General features: G+C 37.5%; 1 protein-coding gene across 1 annotated transcript in view; it reads left to right on the top strand.

The window, feature by feature from the left end:
• Positions 1-16,213, top strand: part of PRKCI (protein kinase C iota) — a 47,772-nt gene that overhangs the window by 16,368 nt on the left and 15,191 nt on the right. Inside the window, exons 2-9 of the mRNA XM_067536663.1 lie at positions 2,056-2,177; positions 6,526-6,615; positions 8,841-8,891; positions 10,922-11,007; positions 12,462-12,602; positions 13,809-13,863; positions 14,582-14,640; positions 15,099-15,275. Of these exons, the coding sequence (XP_067392764.1) occupies positions 2,056-2,177; positions 6,526-6,615; positions 8,841-8,891; positions 10,922-11,007; positions 12,462-12,602; positions 13,809-13,863; positions 14,582-14,640; positions 15,099-15,275 (781 nt within the window). The remainder of the gene's footprint in view (positions 1-2,055; positions 2,178-6,525; positions 6,616-8,840; positions 8,892-10,921; positions 11,008-12,461; positions 12,603-13,808; positions 13,864-14,581; positions 14,641-15,098; positions 15,276-16,213) is intronic.

The raw sequence follows: 16,213 nt of genomic DNA, 5'->3' as shown, positions 1-16,213 counted from the left end.
TCTAAACTTTACCCTTAACACTTCCAGGATAGTCACCAAACAATATTTACTGTGGGTGGTGTGCTCTAGCAGAGAGAAATCTGAGTGACTGAAATCAGTTTGGGGATGATTAGAGCCTAATAGTTTGAATCCCAGTTGTGTGCAAGAACAAAACCAGTGTTTGTGTCTTGGGAATACCTTGTTTAAATTTGGACCAATAATTCTACCCCCCTGCCATGAGGCACAGCAAATGTCAGAGCAATCCAAGCTGGCATGTGGGTTTCATAGATGGAATAGTTGTCTTCTAAAACATAGTTGACTCTCAGTCTTAACTATGGCAGAAGCTGCTGCTCCTCTATGGCAGAACAGCGCTGTTACAAAGTCTGATGGTAAATACAGACAATAATACCACTGAGTGTCTCATTCATCTCCGCAGGGTGTTTACTGCGAAGGTTCAGTTTTACTATTTGCAGTACAGAAGGGCTTGCAGGCTCCAACTAACAGCTTGTCTATATAAGAGATGTCTAAATGGGGTGTTTCCAGTTATAATCGTATAAACAGTTAAGCTGTTAACCTGTATAAACTTATTCTGGAATAAGACTGGCTTTTCCCAGTTTGTAGTTTAAACTGCTTATGAAAGGACATAATTTAAATCAGAAAAGGGCATTCTTTTATACCAGAGTAAGTGTGTCCACCCAGGGAGTTATAGTGCTATAACTTCAGTGGTTTAAATGGACATTCTACCTTGTACCAGTGTAACTTTTCTGTGTAGACAAGCCCTAAGACTGGAGCTACATTGTGCCAAGTATCATAGACTTCCTGTCCTGAAGAATTTAAGGTCTAAATAAGGCAGAAAAGGATAACCGAAGTGATGGCTTAAACATTTCATGTTAGATCATTCTTAATATATAGAAACCTCCAACCACAAAAATAAATTCAGTGCTATTAAGTGCTGGTCATTTTAATAAAAATACTTGGCTTCTCTGCAGGTAGAGCTTCATTAGGTTACCACCACTGTTTCTGACCCCAGTTCTTCACCACCATTATATCATGTAACTTTTTTTCTTTCGTCTATTTCCTGCTACTCCCCTTTTTCCCCCAAAACACCCTTTTTTGCTCTTAAATTGTCTGTCTCCTTGTTCTTTGTTTCACTGTTTCATGTTCTTTTTCCAAGCTACTTCCAGTAGTTGAAACTGGTTTCCCACCTATCTGGTAGGTTACCCATTTCAGATATGTTCTTAGAACCCACTTCATGAATCCTTCCTTTACTGATCTCCTGACTAGTTATTTCTCTTCCCAGTCTTACTGGAACTGTTAATGTTTTGTTTCATCTGTCATTGTTAGATCCAAAAGTAGGGGCCATGATTTGTTGTGTTTTGTCAATCACCATGTACATCTATAGCCCTATATTAACATTTCATAACTTCTGTCTGGTTAGACATTTGTTGTAGAAAGAATGTATAGATTTTATTTCACTTTAATGTACATTCATGAAATAAATAAGCTTCTTAATTTACTGCTTACCTAACTTTAACAGAGTTTTCTTTCTAGCTATAAATTGCAGCATTTCCCTCTTCAGTCCAGCTTCTTTTGGTACTGATTACTTGTATGCATAGCTAAAATCTGTCCTGTTTCGTTAAGTGGTTGGCATTTGAATGATGTAGCATGCCCTTATGCAAAGCATAGGGCCATATGTTTTAATCATTCAAAACTAAATGATTTCGTCTTTCAGTTTTAAACCACTAGGTGATGAAAATTATTTGAAGCCCAGCTTCTATATGGCAGAAAATAAACCGGAGTGCTTATTGATTCTGTTTTAATGGCTTACAAAGGCCAAATTATTTCCCTAGAACTGGTGTACTCCTGTTACACACAAATTAAAACAGATGAGAGTAAAAGGAAGCACTTTAGTATGATCAACTGTTTTGTTTAGTATGATCAACCAGTGTTTTGTTTTTTTTTGTCATTGGCAAACAAAAGGCAGTAAAGTTCAGGGAATGAACGACTCTGTAATCCTGCCTACAACACTGTAGTTTCTGAGTTTGAATAATTTTGTTAAACTTATTTCTCATTCAGGGACATCATGATAACCTATTTTGAACCTTCCATCTCGTTTGAGGGACTGTGTAATGAAGTTCGAGACATGTGCTCCTTTGACAATGAACAGCTCTTCACTATGAAATGGATTGATGAAGAAGGTAAATTGACATCAAGTAGTTTTGCCTTGACTGATATTTGATCTAAATACTAGTTTTAGATCTCCATCCTTTTTCCCCTGTATAAATTAAAGGAGTATAACTGAGTTCAGAAGACATCCCTTTCCTCTAAACTTACTTTCTTAATAAAAGTATTTATTTATAAAACATCCATCATGATAGTATCTAGATTCTATTCTAAATACTTAGTTCTAAACAAAAACCGGTAACCTTAAGTTCATAAATACAGCTAGGGTCAACTGTTGCAGAACCTACCAGTGTCTCTTTTAACACCCAACCATAATCTGAAAATATGGAAATAAATTTAAGCATCTTATCTACAGTAATTTAATTCATCTTATCAGATCCTATTGAATTCAAAGAAAATTCCATTGTGTTCTGTGAGCTGTCGTTCTGACCCTTTGACTCCAAACCTTGTTTCTTTGGTGGAGAAGAGTGATGCTGTGGAATGAAAGAACAGTAGTAATAGTTCAGCACATACATCTATCTGAGGAGCAAACTTGTAGAGGAGTAGTGTACCTCACCATTATACTGGTGTAGAAAGTGTTCTAGCTACTCTGATGCTGGGGATAGATACTAGTGACTAGGACTACGAACAAGTTTTTGTTTTTTAAAGAGAAACGGACTCTCTGCACAAATATCTTCAGCAGTATACAAACTAAATAGATGATCTTTATGGTTTTTCATGTCCTCGCTTGAAAATGAAAATTTCGTTTTTCAAATGTGCAAAGGAAATAGCATAACTTTTTTGTTAAAAGGAATTTATTTGGAACTTAATTTTTTTACTCAATCTGAATTGTAATATCTGTATCTTCTGCCAGCAATCTTTATCCCTGTCCTAAGTTAGGAAAGGTTGAAAAATTGGGCTTATTAATGGTACTGTGGTTGTGTTGAAATCTTTGTTGCATATGTTATGTATATATAGGGTGGGATTTTTCAAAAGCATTCAGCATTGGCCTGACCACTGACTTCACTGGGAGCAAAGTTAGTCCTATGCTGCCGAAGAAAACCCTCAGTACTCTTAGTCATATTAATTTTCCTAGAAATTTGTAATTTAGCTTAGTGCACAAAAAATTCTTTCCCAAAGCTTTTTAAAAAAACCTTGAATACAGCTTGTTTATATCAGTATGTAAACTGCCACCTTATAATGCACCTGCTTTCACTTTCAATTATTTTAGCCTAAATTATTCATACTTATTGGGAATATAATACAGGAAATAAGGTGTTTAATAAGCAAGTAGTGAAACTATAGCTTAAAACTGCCTTTTGAAGTCACACACTTATGAGATTTTCTTCCTTTGTGGTCTGTTACTAGGTCTAATTTTTTTAGCTCTTGTAAAATACAAAACATGATGCACTGTAATTTCTATACAGGAAGCTAGAACTAACTTAGCTTCTAAGTGGGGCATTCAAATTGAGTATTTCTAAAAGGTTTATAAATGCATACAGTTATAGGACTTCCAACTTTCTTGAAATGCATATAAAACAGCAAATATGGCTGTTACTGAAAGGATATTGTTGATTATTCCCTGTAAAATCCATCTCCTTTTTTTCCCTCCCTTCATGGCTTTGTTCCTATCTTCTCTTATGAGATTTCCTCTACTTATTTAGTAGCACTCAGTTGAATAATCGGCCGTGATTCTTAGTATTGGGAACACATAGCTGAAATTTGTAGGTCATGTCAGAGCTAGCATAATTTTTTTTTCCAGAAATGTGTATTTCCTGTTAATGGTATCTCTAAGTGTCACTCTAGATCTTGGGTGTATGCAAGCAGATGAGTGACCTATTTATGTGGTGGTGTAATAAGTCACTAAGCCCTTCTGTGAATGAACATTTTTATTGTTTGCTTTAGAGCTTAAAAGAAAGATTGTGTGTAAATATGGTGGGGAGGACAGCACATTGTATTACTCTGGCACACCTAGAAAAAGTTGTTAGATGGTAAATGTTTCATTCTAGAACCCTGTACTATCAGAAGGATTATAGGCATTAAATCTTCTTAGACATATTTAATAGCATCTGCCCATCCATATTCCTTCTGTATTTCTGAACCCTGTGTCACAATTCTCTGTTCCTGTTTGGCGGTAGAAAAACTGGTTTAGTTGGTGTTGCAACACCATTGAATAAAAATAGTTGCTCCTTTTTTTAAGCTTCTGGAGAACATTTATTTATGCAGAGAGTGGGCAGTTCCATGTCCCACAGAGGCGAACTATTTTCTTACATATATAGTGAGACTTGATGAACTGTGGCTTTAAAGAGCATAGTAAATAATTTAAGTCTTAAATCCTAGCTTGCAGGAAAGAGGAAGTTTGAGCTCTCTGCTTTAACACTTGCCGCCAAAACATTTTAGTAGGTGATCACTAACAAAAATTACAAGGGTGGGGGCATTAAATACCAAATCTGTGAACTAGCTACATTCACGTGGTCATGAGAACGAAAATTAAAATATTGTCAAATCCACATTTACCCAAAGAAAATGTGGAAGGCAAAAAAGGTCAGAGATCAGTTTTGATGTCTCGCAGTGAATGATTTATGCCCTTTCTGTTCTTACCATAGCTAATTAGTCCCTTTACAATTTGTTAACATTAGTATTGCTGACTTGCCAATGACAGTGCATTCTCATACGTTTAAAGGAAATAGCCACATTAGTAATATGAAGTTTACATAGCCTTTCTAATCTTCAAAGTATTTTATAAATGTTAACTAATTTTCACAACCTCCTTGAGAGTTAGATGCATATTGTCTAGATTTCTCAAATGTGGAATCAGAGAGAGAGAGCTTGTAACTTGCCAATAGCCCAAAAAGAAATGTATCCGCACCAAGGCTAGAACTCAGGAGCTCCTGGCCCTGTTCTTGACTTATCTAACTTGATTTCTCCCATAGTATTAGGCCTGGTCTGTAAGAGAAAGTTGCAATAGTTTAGTTAAAGGTGTTGGATTAGTTACACTAGTGCAAACCTCTGTGTGGGCATTCATCTCTTTTTAAGAGTAAGCTAAATCAGAATAACCCATCTCTGAACATTAAATAAGAGTATTCACACAGGTATAACCTTTGGAGCAGTGTAACTAATCAAATACCTTGGTTAAACCAGTACAACTTTATGATGTAGGCAAGGCCTTGGGACCAATTTAGGTGCTGGTGTGATTGATTTCCTTTCAAAGATTTAGAAAAGGCTGCCTTTAAGAGTATTCTCATTCAGCTATGATTCAAATGACAAATAGTCCTTGTTGGCAAAGGGAGGGAGAACACCTACAAATTTATCATACTTCAAATTTTGGCTTTAAGACTGTATCATTCATTTTATATCTTCATCCAGATTAATCTGAGGAAAGTACTAGAGTCTTAGTTGCCTTTTTTCACTTTAAGGTTTTGTGTCTGATAGGAAGGATGGAGAAAATGTGAAGGTAAAGTGAACCCAGTTTTAATATTGTGCATTTATGAAATATTAGACTGTGTGAAATCTTGCCCATCTCACATGGTGAAATAATAGCTACTCAGCCTTGTGAACTGCAACACCACTCAATATTTGAGAGCTTTAGCATGCCTGCTTCTCACTGGGTATCCCATTTGAGGGTGAGACAGTCCTGAGTCTAATGGAAGTTGGAAGTGCACATAGCTGCTGCAGAAGATTTAATAACTATCTGGAAGGGGAGTGGGGGGGGGGGGAAAGGAGACCAACTTGCTGAAGAAAGATCTAGAGTTAGCAGACAGCCTTCTCAAGGGATTCATAGCTCCCTTAAAAGTCAATCTGTGCTACAGCTACAATAATCTTTTCTAGTATAATAGACCCCAGATGTATATGTAAGAATAACATGACTTCAGAAAAATTCAAGGATTGACTTCAAGTACAGTGTCAGTACTGTTTGAAGCAAGACTACATCAGTGTGCAGTAGGGAACTTTTAGAGCATGCTAGCAGGGTCCATGTGGACAATTAATGCATGACACACCAGTGCACACTGGAATTTACACCCCCATTGATACACACTACTGCACAGTGAAGATGAGCCCCATAATCTGTAGCTCACATTTAGTCCTACCCAGTGTGAATGCATGTCTCTTTGTATGATGACAGGTCGTGTATGTATAAGACTTGTAAGTCAAAATAGTTACTGAGTAAATAAGTCTTAAATTCTTATTTAATCTGGAGGGAGTTCGGATGCAGTCTATGAAATATGATTCTTTCAGGCTGACTGAAATATTAATATTAGACTAATAGTAATCTGGATAGTAAAATATTCATAGTTTTTCTGTCATTTAAAATTAAGAGCTGTTAGACTTGGGAAAACTCCCATCACAATGCTGTGTTCTCAAATTGGATTATTTATCTTTTAGGAGACCCATGCACAGTTTCGTCTCAGCTGGAGTTAGAGGAAGCCTTTCGGTTGTATGAACTAAACAAGGATTCAGAGCTTCTAATTCATGGTAGGATAGAATTTTCTTTCTCCTTACATCTGTGGGTCAGTACATATTTTTTCTCTATATGTTAGTATTTTTATGGCCTCTATCACTGTATGTGAATACTGAGGATCCTTCTCTATTTTACACTCTTCACCATTTCTCCAACCCAAACATTAAAACCTCATGGCATTCAACATCTTCATGGTAAAAAAACTGTCTCAAACTCCCATTGTAGTATGTCAGCACTTCCTTAATTGTGGGATACATACTTCTCATAGTACTAAATTAAATACACATAGATGGAAAGGTCTGACTGTCACCATTGCTTGCCTGTTCAGTGCTTTAGAGGAGGAGTTGGATTAGGAAGAACAAATTGCACTTAACTCCATTCACAATTCTAAACTACCTTTTCTTTAAAGTTTAAACTGCAGAAAGTACTGGGTCACCAGAAAAGTGGTGTTAGAATATGCCACAAAGTATTGTCTTAATCTGGCGCCTGCTTTAGTGAAAGGTGAGACAGCCCCAGAGTTCACTGCTAGGTTGCTTGGAAGGAGGGGAAAATCAATATAATTCTGCGCATACGAGCAAGAATCAGAACTTCTAACCCCAGTCGGACTGGATATTGCTATTATCCTAATTACTGTTTCTATTTTCTGTTTTGTTTTTCAAGATTCCTAAGACCTCCTAGGATAGAATTGCAAATGTTAATCTTCTTCACTATGGAAGCATGAGGGAGAGGGAAAATTCCATGTACTTAATGTAGTATCTGGCATTCACTTCTAAGACTGTCTAGGGGACAAGAAATAATGGACTTAATCTGCAGCAAGGGAGACTTTTGGTTAGCTATTAGGAAAAACTTTTGAGCTGTAAGGGTAGTTAAACTCTGGAATAGGTTTCTGGGGAGATTATGGAATGCCCATCATTGGAGGTTTTAAAGAACCATTTAGGGATGGTCTAGGTTTATTTAGTCCTGCCTGAATGCAGAGAGCTGGACTTGATGACTTCAGGATCTCTTCTAGTTGCTATTTAGTTCAAATAGATCATTACCAAAGTCTTTACATAGATGGCAACATACTGTAATATGCTTTCCCTTCTGCCTTGCCTCCCCTTCAGTTGTGACAGGCTGAAGTGATTAAATTAGTACCATGTCTGACTCTGCTCAGTGGTCTACACTAGTGCTTTTCGATTACTATTTCCAGTGGAGAATCCCTGGTACTAGGCAAACTATGAAATGTATTAGTGTAGGGAAGACCATAAACATCTAGCTATTAAAACACCATAATTTGGTATTTATGATAGAGGTTCCCAAACTCTTGTCCATGCACTGAGTGGTCTTTAGAGAGCTGGCTGGTCCTATTGTGCTGGCTTCTCAGTTACTGGTGCTCAATTACCTTATTTAACATATAAAAATACACTAAAAGATTTCCTAATAGTACTTGGTCATGTAGGCAACTGTTGTAGCTGCTACAGGGATGCTATGCAACTAAAAATGAGTTTAGAAGTAGCCCATTAAAAATATCTGTTTAAATGTAGAAACGTTCCAGAGGGGTAGCCGCGTTAGTCTTTGAAGTGCTACAGGACTCCCGTTGTTTTTGCTGTATACAGACTAAGAAATTTAATTTCTGCAGGAATCAGCTTTCGTGGGCTGTACGAAGTGGGTTACAGCCCACGAAAGCTTATGCCTGCAGAAATTAAATTTGTTAGTCTTTGAAGTGCTACAGGACTCTCGATTTTGCTGTTTAAATGTAGTTCACAATATAGAAAAAGCTTGGAAACGCTGATCTGTGGATTTGGTAGTACTACAGCTCTTCTGATGAGCACTTGACGCCAGTTTTTGTCAGTTTGTTCATCTGATTTGATCACCTTCATTAATCATTCGTATACTTGTGAGGGAGGTATTGTAATCCCCGTTTTTACACATGAGGAAATGAAGCCAGAATGGTTACTTGCTGAAGGCCACACAGGAAGTCGGGATAGTTTTAGAATGAGGGAGTTCCTGGCTCGAATTCTTTGCTTAAGCCTAGTCTCTTGCAATCTAGAGGTCTACAGTGGACCGGTTCAGTGGAGGGTGACCTTTTGAGCAAATGTTTAAAAGAACCATTTTTCAAGGAACCTTCTTGTCTGTGCACCATAGATCTTTCATCAACCTTGACATCTGCTTTCTTTCCAGATGATACAAGTGCCTTTTGTAACTGTATGTCTGTCTTTATATCTGAAGTAAAAAATTAATCTGGAACTTTACTTTACAGTGTTTCCTTGTGTACCAGAAAGGCCTGGCATGCCTTGTCCAGGAGAAGATAGTAAGTAGACTTTTTTGTAATGGAAATAATTTCTATAAATGGTCATTGCACACTTAACACAAGCTGAAATGATTAAAATCAGTAGCTTTTTGTTTTTCTTCATGATAGTTCTATATCAAAGCTTACCCAAGAAACTGAAATGTGGCTATTACTCTTCTCAGTGGGCTGTCTGGTTTTCCCCAGGGGTTAGATAGCCATGATGATTAACAATGCTGTATAGTCTTATTAACTGAAATGGTTACAAACTACATTTCAAACACCTTTCAGGCTGTCCCCTGTTGCTGTCTTTCCGTGGATTCTGACAATGTGGTATATGGTGCTGAAAATGCTTTACAATTCAATGAAATGGTGTGAGGGGGAATTACTGTTACCTCTTAAATTATAGACACTTTGGAATTACTAGTCATGCCAACTGAAATTACTATTTTTACTAAGATTAGATTTGCTCAGATAACTTTTGAATGGATTGTGCAGCTGGTGGTGGCTTGGGGGCTCCTTCCCCATGCTTTCCAATATATTTAATATTTTTACAATGTTTTGCATTCAAGTGCTGCTCTTAAATTAAGGTTACCCGTTCACCCTTGGATGGGGTTCCACTAGGTCCTAATTGTCGTGTTCATAAGGCAATGTTGGGGAATCTTGCACTATTGCTATGTGACACACCTCTTCTCTGAAACCACAGAAGATAAGTCTGCAGGGATGTGAGTTTGGGGCTTTCACACACACATTACAGGTGTTTCTGATATTTTGCAGTTTCCTGTGCTGGGAAACTGTCATGAGAAACAATTCAAACTTTTACAACAGAAGTAAACCCACTTGATGCAAATTGCATATTTTCATCCAACATGAACTCGTTCAAATTTTTGTGTAGGAAGGCGCATAGAGTTAATATAGGTCTTGCTACACTCAAAGTTTGCTGTCTTGTCACTCCTGGATAAGCATTTACCTCTTTTGTAACTACTCATGCCTCTTTGTACTACGTGCTCCTGCTTGTCCTATGACATGTTTTCTTTTACGTATCTGCTTGTCTTTGGACAGTTACCAGTTTGCTGGCTGACTACTGTAGGTGGATCTTTGTAGTCCTCCTCAGCAGTAATGAATTGTCTTGTTTTGTCTTCCTGGGTACAGCAGTGGTTGTCAGTTTTTAGACTCCATTCAGCTCCTGTTCTTGAAATCTGAGGTCATATTAGCTAATTGTTACTAATTGTAAATTCTCTACTAGCCCTTAAGAAAAGCCACAGCTTTAACTTGGGTGCTTAAAGCTATAAAAAGCATGCTGTTGGTACAAATTTTGTATAGAAAAGTAGCTATATTTTTAGCTATCAAGGTATTGACACTGCATTTGTCAACATGGTATCTGAGTCCCTGACAAATTCAAACACATTTAAAATTATTTGATTTGCTTGACCATAAACATGGGGAGTAAGTGTGACACAAGTTTTTTTGTTTTAAAAAACTGGCATTGCCAAACGCTAAGTAGATTTGAAAAACTATTTAAGATGCAGTTCTGTGTGTTTCAGTCTTAATCTTTTAAGTTCCTAATGTGGTGCTGCCAGTGCAAAATGCATTATGTGAGGCAGCTGGGCCTAAAATATCAGGAGATTACAGAGAAGCAAGCTTGTAAATCAGGGTATTCGTCGTTCTTTTAATTTAAATAAAATGGTAGTTTTCTTTTATTCAAATATATGTAATACCTGGACAATTTCCTTTCTTTTGTCTCAGTCTTGAATGCTTTTAGGCAACAGCAATTGTTTTTAATGACCATCAATGTTTGGTGTTTTTGATTGGTGCGTGGGTGGGGGAGGACTTCTTACCCCCAAGAAATACGGATTTCTCAGTGAAGAGGACTGAGTCCTAAACACTAATTTCTGTTCATAGCAAGGCATTCCCATTGACATCAAATTCTGGAGTAGAGACTTACAGTATTGGGCCCTTTATTTGTAAATTAGTTGGTATAAAGTGCCCATGAGCATATTTTATAATGTAATGTTTACACTTGCGTGGATATAATTGTATTTTACTTATCTTAGAATCCATTTATCGTCGTGGTGCCCGGCGGTGGCGGAAGCTCTATTGTGCAAATGGTCATACTTTCCAAGCTAAGCGATTTAACAGGGTAAGACTTTGCTTGGGTAGTTGAATGCAATATTAAAACCTTGATGTGCCGTCCTTCTCTTCTGCAGTTGTCCCCAAAGATTAAAATGTAGACTTAGTCTAAAGAAAATGGACTTTGCACTCAGTATATCAAATAAGGTAGTTCCTTTTATATAAGTTCTGATAACCAGAAAATATACTGAATTTCACATTTTTAGCTTCAACACTTCTCATTTAGTTGCCTATAGTATAAGTAGTCTCCTTTATTAATCTATAGCATTTGGTCTCTTGATAACCTGTGCTTTCAGTGAAATTTGCCACATGGACAATTAAAAAATCAGGCATTATAAATTATAACCCAGATTCATTGATTTATTTTTAATCCAAAGCACACCAAAATACCTTTTATTATATCAAAATACATAATATTTTTTCATTTTATTTGCAAAGATATAAGATACCAGCACTGATTGTTTTTAAATGTCTGTCAGCTGGCAGAGCACTTGGGGTACTATGCTACCAATAGGCATTGTCTGTCTTTTGAACTCTAGGAACAAACAAATTTTGAGTCACTTGTGTTACAGGGAGTTCTCTTTATGGTTTGCCAGTAAGAACTGAAATCCTTCTCCAGCCAGCCTCCATATGCTGGAGTAGGAGCAATCAAAAATAACAAGGCATTTTTTGTTCATCATATTAACTGTAAGAAATTAGTTAACATTTTAGATACTCTTTTTAGACATGTTTAAAACATTTAACATGGTGTAAGAAAAATCTGCAATGTCTAACTGTATAGAACAGGTTCATAGACAATCTAAATTGTATATCTTTTCCTCCTCACTGCCGGATTCGTTGAACACATGGAATTTCTCTCCATCTCCCTCCTTGACCCTCTCCAAATTTGGTTTCTGCTTTTTGTTCCACTGAAACAGCTCTCTCGAAGGTCTCTTAAGTGACCTCTAATTACTAATTCTAGGGCTCCTGCTTGATCCTAACATTTCTTGTCAAGCTGCAAAGAGGTCACCATTAACCACTTTTTGAAGTGCTATCCTTCATTGGCTCTTCTAGGCACCCTCCTCTCATGGTACCATTTGTCTCCAGTTGCTTTTAGTGTCATTTTGGATTGTCCTCTTCCTATTTCCCTCTATCAGTGGGTATTGCGCAAGGCCTAGTGTTTGAGGCTCCTGCTTTTCTCTCTACACACACTGCTAAGTGTACTGTAACTGCAGCTTATGTTAATAGCTTTATTGTTCCCTTGTGCTCCTCATCTGTTCTATCAACTTGTTTTCTCTTGTCATATGCTTAGATTGAAAGATACGTTGCACATACCATCTTTTTGTTATGGGTACAGCGTCAAGGGTGATGGGGCCCTTACTGGAGTTTGTGTTCAGCTGTAATAACAATGAAAATGCTGCTGGTTGGTTTCCTGTTTCTTTTGTTCATTTTTAATCTGAATTATGTTGATTTTTGTCCTTTTAGCGAGCTCATTGTGCCATCTGCACTGACCGAATTTGGGGTCTGGGGCGTCAGGGATATAAATGTATCAACTGTAAACTCCTTGTTCATAAGAAGTGTCACAAACTTGTCAACATTGAATGTGGTCGACACACATTACCACCAGTAAGTGAAATTATTCTCTAGTAACTATTATGAAACAAAACTTTATATCATAGTAGAATAGTAACTAGGGCAAGGGCCTTCCATACTCGGCAGTGCTGAGGATCTCAGTGGCAAATGGACAGGAACCTGATAACTGCACCCAGCTTGCATATCTATATATCAAAAACATATAAACCCCTTGCTTGTATGCGTATCTTAATTGATGCTACTTACTGCTTGTATAATGCACTAAATCGTCAAAAAGCTGTGCAAACAAAAATGGATCTTCACATATCCCTATTGTTTGGGAAGCTATTTCTCCCCTTTTACAGATGGGAAAATCTGAGGCATGGAAATTGCAATTTGGCCAATGCAATGCAGTGAGTCAACTGTGCATAGTCCATTTAGAACATGATAACTAGGACTTACCTGTCAGACATCATCAAAATGTTGCAGATCAGTTTTTCATCCTGCAATTAAAAAGGAGACTGCTACAGCCACATCTTAAGAATTCAAGCGGCTATAATTTGGACATCTCTGAACTAGTCAAATGGATAGTAAGACCATTTGAGCGTTTTTGTCACCTTACTGTTTCCCATTCCCATCTGCTGTATTTTTTTCCTGCGGATGTTGGTTGCTGTGTCAATATCTGTCTGAAGTATGAAAAAATCTAGCTCTATATGGAGAATTAGTAGTCTAAGTCCAAAGTGTGTTACCTTCTTCATGCATTTATGGTGTAAATTTTTGATAGTGAGGATAATTAACTATTCAAACAATTTACCAAGATTCATTATAGATTCAACACTGACAATTTTTAAATCAAGATTGGATGTTTCTCTAAAAGATATGGTCTAGGAATTATTTTGAGGATGTTCTATGGCCTGTGTATACAGGCGGTCAAACTTGATCGCAGTAGTCCCTTCTGGCCATGGGATCCATGAATCTGTGGTAACTATTTGAATTATGCCAATATGGATGCTGCTTAGTCTAGTTAAATTTTAATTAGATTATGCTAATTGGATAAAGATATGGTAGTATAGTTTTTAAAGTAAAATGTGAAACAAATTGGAACTGGAGTCCCCTGGTCAAACTTGGCTCTGTCTGAAAAGGAATCTCAGACTTGAAGGGACAAATGCCTCTGCTCTTCCAAGTTCAGTACTAAAGATGTAGTTAATTGTTACAAACTGTAGTAGGCAAGTAATGAACCATTACTGTGAACATTTGTAGGAGCCTGCAATACCTATGGATCCGTCATCAATGCACCCAGATAACATAGAACCAGGTAAGATAAATGAAAATTTGGTTTATGTAAAATTTTTCTGCAATTTCAAAGTACTTTAAATTGAATTCTACATTCTCAGACTTGATTGTGATTTGTTGAGCAATTAAAAACATTTTACATGAACAAACAGAATAATTTAATGTAGTGTTGTTGTAGCTGTGTTGGTCCCAAGCTATTAGAGACACAAGGTGTGTGAGGAATACCTTTTATTGGACCAACTTCTGTTTGGTGAGAGACAAGCTTTCAAGCTACACAGATATCTTCCTCAGGTCTGGGAAAGTTCCAGATAACGACCAAGCTTTATAGCCAGCCTAAGGGGTCTAGTCATCATTCTTACCAATAAAACCAAAACTTACCAGACACTCCGTTGTCTCTTTTCCTCTTTACCATTATCTAAGTCTGCAGAAATCACTGCCTGAGATCAGCTCAGATGACGCGTAGTCATACATTTTAGAGGTTAAAATTTTTAACTTGCAGTATTTTATTAATTATGAATGGGACATTCTTAAACAATCTGGGGGTGAAATGGTGTTCAAAGTTTTTTTAGCTGGTAAAACAACTTTTAAATCAATCTACACTATTTTTCGTAGAATATTTTGCTGAAATCCTTTCTACTACACTGTAATACTCTACTTTTGTGTCTGGAAGTTTAAAAAAATAGAATGTCTGTCTGTCCTTCATAAGTGAACACCTTCATTTTTTGTGTGTTTTCTTTTAGTGATTCCATACAATCCTTCGAGTCATGAGAGCTTGGACCATGTTGGTGAAGAAAAAGAGGTAAGCTGTCTTAGAGCCGTACCCCTCTAAAGGTCTTGACATATATATTCAAAGTTCTTGACATGTATATCAGTCCTAACTTTAAAATCATATTAGTTTTAAATGATACTGAACTGAAATTTAGCACACAAGTAATCTGACTTTAACTCGTGTACAAACTCAAGTTAGTCCATTTGTGAGACATACAATTTGTGTTCAGACACAGAATTCAGTATGCAGGAAAAATTTTAATATGAAACTGACAGATGTGTGATCAAGAATTTTAAAGTACAAAGCAGTTCTTACCAAAAGGGGTGGGGGGAAAGGCAGGCGGGATAATTAGTCATTACTGCTGCAGCACAATAAATGAGCTAATTTGAACCCCCAATACCCTTAAAAAAAAAAAAAAAAAAATCTGAAGTTACCAATATATTATATTAGCAAGGTTGCTCAATTTTGTTTAAAATCTTTATTTATAGGCAATGAGTATTAGAGAAAGTGGCAAACCTTCCTCCAGTCTGGGCCTTCAGGATTTTGATCTGCTCCGAGTTATAGGAAGAGGTAGTTATGCTAAAGTACTACTGGTTCGATTAAAGAAAACTGAGCGCATTTATGCAATGAAGGTTGTGAAAAAAGAACTCGTCAATGATGATGAGGTAAGCAATGTTTCTACCAATGGACTAGATAATTCTTCCTTTAGAGAGAACTTGCGCATAGTATCCATAAGAACTAGATTTGCAGCCTTACAGTAATCACACTATGTATTGCATTCTGTGCTATTGAGAGCTTATAGAGCACGTTACCAAATTTGGTAGGTCTTTATTGGTGTCTCACCATAGTCCTTCCTGCCTTTCGTTCTTCACCCTCAGGTTTGATTTCTATAATGCACTCTATATGGAGCTCCTTGAAATGCATCCAGAAATTTGAGCTCTATGTTCTGTGCTAGCTTAATCCCCTTCTGTAAATTTTTATCAGTTTATTTCTTGAGCACACTCCAGCCTATACTACTGAGACATCCACTGATCTGGAGTCTGTAGTAATAGAATTGCTTACTAAGTTTCAGTTGAAGGACCTATCCATTACATCAGTGTCATTGAATGTCTAACTTTCCTAACAGAATGCCTTATTACTTGCAATGAGGTACAAAAAAGTAAAGAACTCTTCTTGATTTACATTCCTGTCTGCTGAGTATGCAGTACATATAGTTAGTTTTCACTAGGGATGTAAAAGCCTACACATTTAAATGGTAATCAGCTGTCTAAACATTTTAAACAGCTGATTCCTCCCCCAGTTTAAAAGGTAGAGTGGCAGCTGGGCTCAGCTCCCCACACGCGAGAGCAGCTGGGCAGCTCTTGCTCTGGGGGAGGCGTGAAGCCCAGCGCAGCTCCCCCTGCCCGTGAAGAGCTCCCTGTGAGCTGGAGGTATACCGACAGGGGCGGGTGAGGTAGTGATGCATGAGGGGGCGCAGGAGGCTGAGTGGGAGAGGCAGGTGCCATGGGGGGGGCGGGGGGGGGGCAGTGGTTGTGGTGCTCATGATGGCTACTGCCAAGTCCCCAGGAAACAGGAGAAGGAACGTGGTGTGTCCCTCCCCTAC

This window comes from Emydura macquarii, unplaced genomic scaffold (assembly GCF_026122565.2).
Source record: "Emydura macquarii macquarii isolate MOO-44397 ecotype Brisbane River unplaced genomic scaffold, CSIRO-AGI_Emac_v2 contig_3603, whole genome shotgun sequence".
Taxonomy (NCBI): domain Eukaryota; kingdom Metazoa; phylum Chordata; order Testudines; family Chelidae; genus Emydura; species Emydura macquarii.
The sequence above is the reverse complement of the archived record's forward strand: the minus strand, read 5'-3'. Positions and strand labels throughout refer to the sequence as shown.